Raw genomic sequence first — 7051 nt, 5'->3', positions numbered from 1 at the left:
TAATACCCTTATCCAGGTTATACTGGGTGATTTTTCTCCTGTGGTGTGGGCCAGAAAAAAAAATAAAAATATCTCTCAGTATTTAAATGTCACTTGATTTCTAATTTGAAAACTTAATTCCAGATCAAAGACCCAGTTTTCCAATTTAGATTTTTTACACAAATGAGCTTTTTTTTTTTTTTTTTTTTAGCTTATTTGTATAAACTTGTGAGCAGAGAAAATTTTACATTCAATTTTTTGGAAGCAAAAAATGTACAATAAGTTGCAACATTGCATCATTATTTACAAATAGGTATTTCTTTTCTTTGTCCTTCTGCCTAAAATATTTTTTTCTTATCTAAACTCTGTAGTGCACTGGTGTACTCTTCCTTCACTAGGGAATTTTCTTTTTAGTCTGTGCACTGATGCTCAAAATCAAATGCTATTTTCCAGGAAATATAATCTAGAAATGCAGTGGAGAAGCTATAAGAATAGCCATTATTTTGTTTTCTCCAATGGTATGTACATTTTGATTTCTCCATTTCTGATCTGCTTCATACACAGAAGACATGCTCTCATGGAGTTTAAGACTCAGCAGCTAACTTCAGAGCCACAAGTACAAAACTTGTCTTCTTAGTACATGCAGTATTTTCTGTTAAAAGCTACAGAATATGATGGTGTTTAAGAAGTCTCACATTGTGAGAGTAAAGCTTAGAAAGACATCTGCTCTCTTACACTCACAGTCGTATGAGAATTCTAAATGAGGTTCAAAGAAAAGCCTCTTGCACTCAGGAGACCTTTAGGCACATACCTTATCGTCTGTGAAATGCAATGGGAAGCTCCCGGCTGGGAATCAGTATTCCTGAATGGAGTGTTTCTACTGGTTTGTCATCAGTTGCTACAATTTCGTATTTGCGAATGAGCTGAAACACAGACATTTTGGTCAGCATGATTTGGCTTCTAGATTTTCTCATTAGGTTACGTGTTGAACGACCAGGCATTGTGTATGGAATACCATTTTAGAGTATTTACCCAGCAAAGAGCCAAGTGAAGCTGTAGCTCTGCAACGCGGCGTCCAATGCACATCCTCTTCCCAATGCCAAATGGAACATGAGAAAATGGATTTATTAAGTTTTTCTGAAACCAGCGCTCTGGTTTAAACTGAGTCCAGCTATTAAAGTACTCTTCATTGCAACCCAAGGCATGGCTATTTATCATTAGTATGGTCTATAAACAAAGCAATAGAAAGAGAGTCTCATTACAAATTGGCTTAGAGCTACCAAGGGAATCAGTCTGTTAATGGAACAAAGTAGTTCAACAGTAATGGTGAGGCAGTTTCCTCAGAAGATGTTGTGTAATTCTCTGAAGATTAATTCCAACACCAAAAAGGTTATAGTTTTCCCAGAAAATCATGGGAAAGTTTGACAAAAAAAATCTGAAGTAGCACATCTAACTATTTTTGTTTAACTCCAAAAGCAGGACAGACAGGTATGGTTTTCCACTCATGGGAATTCTTGGTGCAAATTCCCCATTCCTTATCCTGGGAATCAACCTTTGGCAAAGTCATTTTGACTTTGAAATATGGTCATTTGACTTTGAAATATGGTCACTGAAATATGACCAACATCAGTGGTTTATAGGACAGTTAATCAATGACAACATATTCTAGTAAGCTAAATTAATTTGACTTACTCCTTTGGGCAGCTGATAATCTCCCAGAACCATTTCTGTGTCGATGGTGCGAGTGGTAAATGGCACCGATGGTGTTAGTCTACAGCGAAAGAAACAAAATGGGTTAAATTTCCAGCATTTTTTCTTCCTGTATCTATCATCGTTTCCCTTAACCAGAAAGGTGAATGAAATTATACATACTAGAAAATTTTCTCCCTAGTACACACTGGTTGGTAAAAACCTTTGTGATCATTTTGCTTTTTGCAAATTATTTGAGAACTTTACCTCATGGATTCCTTCAGACATGCTTTTAGGTAAGGCATGTTTTTCAGGTTCTCAGCACTTGGACCCTCATCAGCAGCCAAAACACTCTGTATTTCCTGGAAAAGCTTCTGCTGAACGTGTGGATTGCGTGAAATGTTATACAAAGCCCACAGTAAACTATTAGCTGTCTGAAACAAAGCAAAAAAAAATGCAAAGCCTCCATTTGTGGTGACAGAAACATGAAGTTTCCAGAAGTTCAAAGCAGCCTCTACAGCTGGTCACTGTTTTGCAGTATTTTGTAAGCCTAACGGGTTATGAGCCATCCCAGTTGTTCTCTAGGAATAACGAACAGAAGGAAGAATTTAGTGATTTCAGGTAAAAATTCACTTGCACACAGGCCACCAAAGGCACTACAGGCTGAGCTCACTCTCAGATGTTGTGATGGTTAGGTGATGGAAGAAAGCAGGGAGTTGGAAGGGTGCTAATTTTAGCGAGCTCTTGTAAAGGCAGGATTACCGTTTCAACTCCAGCAATCTGGAGCTCTGCGATGGCAGCGTACAGTTCCTTCTTGGAAAGTTGTCCTCCAGAATAGATGTCACACAGGAAATCCTCCTGAGGGTTTGCAGAGTGTTTTTCCAGTCGACAGTCAATGGAGTGCTTGGCTGAGGAGGGAGGAGCAGGAGGTGATTAATGGAAAATCACTAAAAATACTGCACAAATAAAAGCACAAGCATGTATCACATGCAGGATTTTGGAAGAAGATACCAAGCTGTGCTCTTTTGTCAGACAATGAGCATTATACTGAATAAATAATGGTATTTTCACCTTTCAGACAAAAAAAGAAAACCAATCACAAAAATCACTTCTGAACAGAAGGAGCTTCTGCAAACTATTAGGAATTCTGCTTTCTTAAATTAGCAATGGAAATCACTGATGTGTTGACTGAAATATTTAGCAAACAGGAATACAAGCATGTAACATTTATTAGCTTGGATTTTCAAAGGGGATCAAGGTGTTAGAAAAATCAAAGAGACTTAGCACTGACTCCCTGCGGGGAAATTGAAGCCTTTGATTTACTAAGGGAAGGCAAAAATACACGCCAAATTTCTACATTTTGTTTGTTTTATATATAGAGGACTAGACTTTGCCCACCCTTTCTCATGAATATCCCAGCTGTTAGGAGCAGTTCCTAGTAAGGAGCTCTTTCTGTCAGGAGAAGGTGTCAAATTGTTTTTTCTGGACAAACCTGGTTTCAAGTGTCCTTCCTAAAGCCCATAAACTAAGAATAAATGCACGTGTGGCTGGCATAACCCAAAGTCCTGATGTATCAAATACCTAAGAGAAATATATCACTCAGCATCTCAATCACGCAAGTTCCAAACCCTTTCTCAATCTTTAGCTATAACTGTCACTATCTAGAAAAATATTGAAAAAGAGAAACTGAACTTCGTATCTAGAGTTAAGAGTAAATTTGTAATGTGAAGGCAAATTCATCTTAGAGAGAAAATGTTGTCAAGAAGCCAAACTGTACCTAATGATTTAAATTACTGATTCTTGTAGGAGTTAGGACTATATTCCAGGTTGTTCAGAAACCCTATAATTTCTCTCTTTTTTTGCTTTATTTAAGCAAACAGGCTTTTGTTGCATGTAAAATTCTTGTTTCTCAAGAAAATAACTCTCTTCCAGGTGCCTTTGAGAGCAGTCTCTTTTCTCACCCGTATACCTCACCTTTAAAGAGTTTATACACTTTCTGGCTGTTTCATTTTATGACAGATTAAAGTGGACTCACAGCGTTGCTAGCTCCTAAATTTCTGAGGCTTTCCTGGGGATTGGGTATTGCCCTATGACCAGACCTAAGTGTTAGTCATAAGACAACAGTGCTCCCGTGCTTGGAAGAGCTTTGTGGTTAGCTGAAGTAAGTGCCTCAATCTGTGTTGAAGGCAGCAATGAACAGTAGCATAGGGCAGTAGCAAGTATGAAGGAAGTTAATTCCACTAAGTAGGAAGCAGAGACAAAGGGAAATGAGAGAAATTGTGTTTAAGACAATAACCTGTTTTAAATATATCATCCCATGCTTTCGTGTGAGCCTGCCAGACTTTTGTGTTCAGACCCTTGTGAAGTTCTACAGGGGTCACCATCATCATTCCAAAAGTAGCCATCATCTGTGGTGGAAAGAAAGTTTTTTAAATCTTTCTTTAATCTATCCATCTGCAATCTCCAAACATAAGACTGTAAAGTAGGAGGCAATTTTCAGGAAGTCGTGATTCTGGCAGATATTCTAACCTGGACCAAAAGGATGGGTCTCAATCTACTCAGAGAATATCCAGCTAAAAATTAAGGGCAGTTAGTGGAAGTTAGGAGACTTCTCCAGCAAGTGATTCATCCTGTTTTAGAGTGGAACAAGCCACTCTTTGACAATGCCTCTCTCTCCCTTGACAACAGATGGAGTGCCTATCCTTCAGGTGGCTAAAATTAGGCAGATACATATCACCTGAGTCCACGCTGCAGCAAAATGCACATCAGGTGTGCGTGCAGGAGTGACTAACCTCCAGCGTATTTGCATAATCCCACACAAGTCCAGGAGTTCCACTCAACAAACAGCAGTGTTGCACAACGGGTGTCTTACAGGGAGAGGGAAGTAAACCAACCAACCTGACAACTCTATTTCCAGGATTACCCTGACGTCCACACAACATTTTTCCCCCGCAGCTTCAGGCATTTTATAAATGAGACTGTCAGATGTTCAGTGCTAGCTTTGCACATGTAAGTGTCACCTTGGATGTGCAAGGCTGCTAATACACTCATAGCAGAGAAGCTTGAGTTTCTTTTTTCAGGTACCCTCTCATTAGTAATAGCAAATCAAAACAGCCCCTGTAAAAAGGCTCTTCCATACCGTTTTTACAGCCTTGATGAATTTCAAACTTTCTTCTTCTACATCCTGCTGTAGGAGACCAAACCTCTTTCCATACAGCACCAGACAGATACCTGTTGTTAAGCAATATTATAATTAAATGATATAAACAGAAGGGTGCATGGTGTCACCATTTCTCATCATGGTATAGTTTGGATTAATCTGAAAAATGTTCTATGATACACGCCTATGAGAGCAGCACTTCAAAACATCTTCTGCACGTTTGCCTCAGACCCAGGTAGCAGTATGTCTAGCTAAGATGTCCTTACAGTAGCACTTTACAAAGAAGAATAACTACATGGATCCCCTCACGAGCAGCAGATCATTCTGCCAAGCAGAGCTGGCGTATTTGGCAATGCTACTTAAGAGAACTGAGTCACAGGAAAACTGGAGCTGGAGAAGCCATCTACTCCAGCATCTTCTTGCCCTTTTGACAGCCAGAAACCACTTGCAAACACTGGCTGCATCCCACACTCCACCACTCTCCACCTCTTCCCACTTGCTTTTTGATTTTTTTTTTAAGCTGTCACTTCATATTTCTCCCTTTCTAAAAGCAGCCATCACAACAGAGTGGAAAAAAAACCACAACCAAACACTTTCTGAGCTCAGTACACAGGTTGCCGACACGAGCCAGCCAAGAGCAGATGTGTCTGGCAGAGCTTGTTCAGTTCCACACTATAGCCAACCATCCCTCCTCTTGGGAACCACTGATGCAGTTTCTTCTGCCTTAAGTCATTCCTGGCACACAGTTCCTTAGCGTACTCTGAAAGGTTTCTAAAGGTGGAGGCTCCTGTCTTGGTAACTTATTCCAGTGCTTCTCAATCCCAATGTAAACATTTAAAAGGGGATTTTCCAACCTTTGTCTACAATGAATACTCTTCACTGTTATTGGATCGGTTCATTGATCTTGTGCTGCTGCTAATTAACAACTATCAGATGGACAAAAATGGTCACGTGCTCTCTGAGCCTACTCTAGATAAATGCACTGTGATTCCCCCAAGTTTTGGATTTATAAGCCGCTTTTATGTTTGAGGTATTTTGGAAGCCACACAGATGAGCAGAAGAAGGGTCTGTATAGCTGCTGCTGAATTTTGCACTAGTACTGCTAGAGGCAGTACTAGAAGCTTTTCTGCAACCCACTTCCCATGATATCGTAGGTGATAGCTTGGAAATGATCAGCCTACACATTTCTCACTGACCATACTTTAACTGAAATGCCTTGGCAGGTACAAAATGCATATTGTTCTCAAGCAAAACCAACTTACTTTCAAATGACCATTTGTTGAATTCTGAATAGACATCTTCCATTTGTCCATCGTGGTTACAAACCTCATCTATTCTGTGCATGAAGTCTTCCAGGACCTAAGTGGTGGAGAGAAGAGAGAGAATAAAAGGGAATAAAATGACATCAACTAATAAAACCCCTTGCAATTTAGCATTTCAGCTGTCTCTTCAATAGATAACAGTCTCACAAGAGAGGAATACTTATGTTCTTTGAACAAGATTCAGTTTCCCTCTGTGTTAATATGACTGCACTTTACATGACTCTTGTTATTACTGCTTGTACATTGATGAACTGAGCTTTCCTACACAGGGATAAAACGCTTCAGTCTGATGCTGGGACAATACTGGAGTTTCGCAATCAGGAGGATTTTAAGCTGTTTACCATAGATGCTCCCCAAACTCAGTGAGGAACACAGAGTTTAAAGAGGATGAAGGGATAAAGGTAAAAAAAATGGAGTGCAAGAAAACCAAGAAAAAACTCTGGGTTTGCGGATGCCTGTATCACTGTGGAATAATCTTGCTGGTTTTGGGGAGACAGACAATGTCAACTGTGTGGTCTCGTTTTTGGTCAGACCCTGATAATCCCTTTGTCTTTATTATTCCCTGGACGATTTCAGAGTATGAACTCATGGTTTTACTGCTGTAGTCAACAGTTATCCAGGTAAACTGGAACATTTGGTCTGCCTTTATTTCCCAGGATTCCAAGGGAGTGGGACTAGAGAAAGACTTTCTCAAAGCACAGTACCTCGTTGATTGTGGTATCCAGCTTCGCGACTTCCCTGGGTTTCATCAATTTCTTTTGAAAGGCAGTTCTTACCCTCTGCCAGTCCTTTCCTTCCCTAGATTGAATTAAGAACAGCGAGGTTGGGAAGAGAAAGACTAAAAGAAGGAAGAAAGAAGAAAACAACCCCAAACCGGCAGCATGTGCATCGGCACCTCCCC

At 39.9% G+C, this 7051-nt stretch overlaps 1 protein-coding gene across 1 annotated transcript; it reads right to left on the bottom strand.

Moving 5' to 3' along the window:
- Nucleotides 1-791: 791 nt before the first annotated feature.
- LOC104412533 (1,25-dihydroxyvitamin D(3) 24-hydroxylase, mitochondrial) lies at nucleotides 792-6986 on the bottom strand. The gene is made up of 9 exons (XM_010023277.1): nucleotides 6855-6986; nucleotides 6091-6187; nucleotides 4808-4899; nucleotides 3965-4076; nucleotides 2431-2576; nucleotides 1936-2102; nucleotides 1672-1750; nucleotides 1012-1206; nucleotides 792-902 (listed from the first exon to the last, which is right to left on the bottom strand). Exons 1-9 carry the CDS (start codon nucleotides 6897-6899, stop codon nucleotides 792-794), a joined length of 1044 nt encoding a protein of 347 aa, XP_010021579.1. The 5' UTR covers nucleotides 6900-6986.
- Nucleotides 6987-7051: the final 65 nt, after the last annotated feature.

Source organism: Nestor notabilis, unplaced genomic scaffold, assembly GCF_000696875.1.
Source record: "Nestor notabilis isolate BGI_N333 unplaced genomic scaffold, ASM69687v1 scaffold18611, whole genome shotgun sequence".
In the NCBI taxonomy this organism is placed as follows: domain Eukaryota; kingdom Metazoa; phylum Chordata; class Aves; order Psittaciformes; family Psittacidae; genus Nestor; species Nestor notabilis.
The sequence above is the reverse complement of the archived record's forward strand: the minus strand, read 5'-3'. Positions and strand labels throughout refer to the sequence as shown.

Excerpts from the sequence above, each read along its gene's own strand:
- LOC104412533 (XM_010023277.1), bottom strand. The coding sequence starts at position 6,899 with ATGAAACCCAGGGAAGTCGCGAAGCTGGATACCACAATCAACGAG. Across the intron at positions 4,077-4,807 it reads TCATCAAGGCTGTAAAAACG|ATGATGGCTACTTTTGGAAT; the intron begins GTATGGAAGAGC and ends TTTCCACCACAG. Across the intron at positions 2,577-3,964 it reads GGATGATATATTTAAAACAG|CCAAGCACTCCATTGACTGT; the intron begins GTTATTGTCTTA and ends CTCCCTCCTCAG.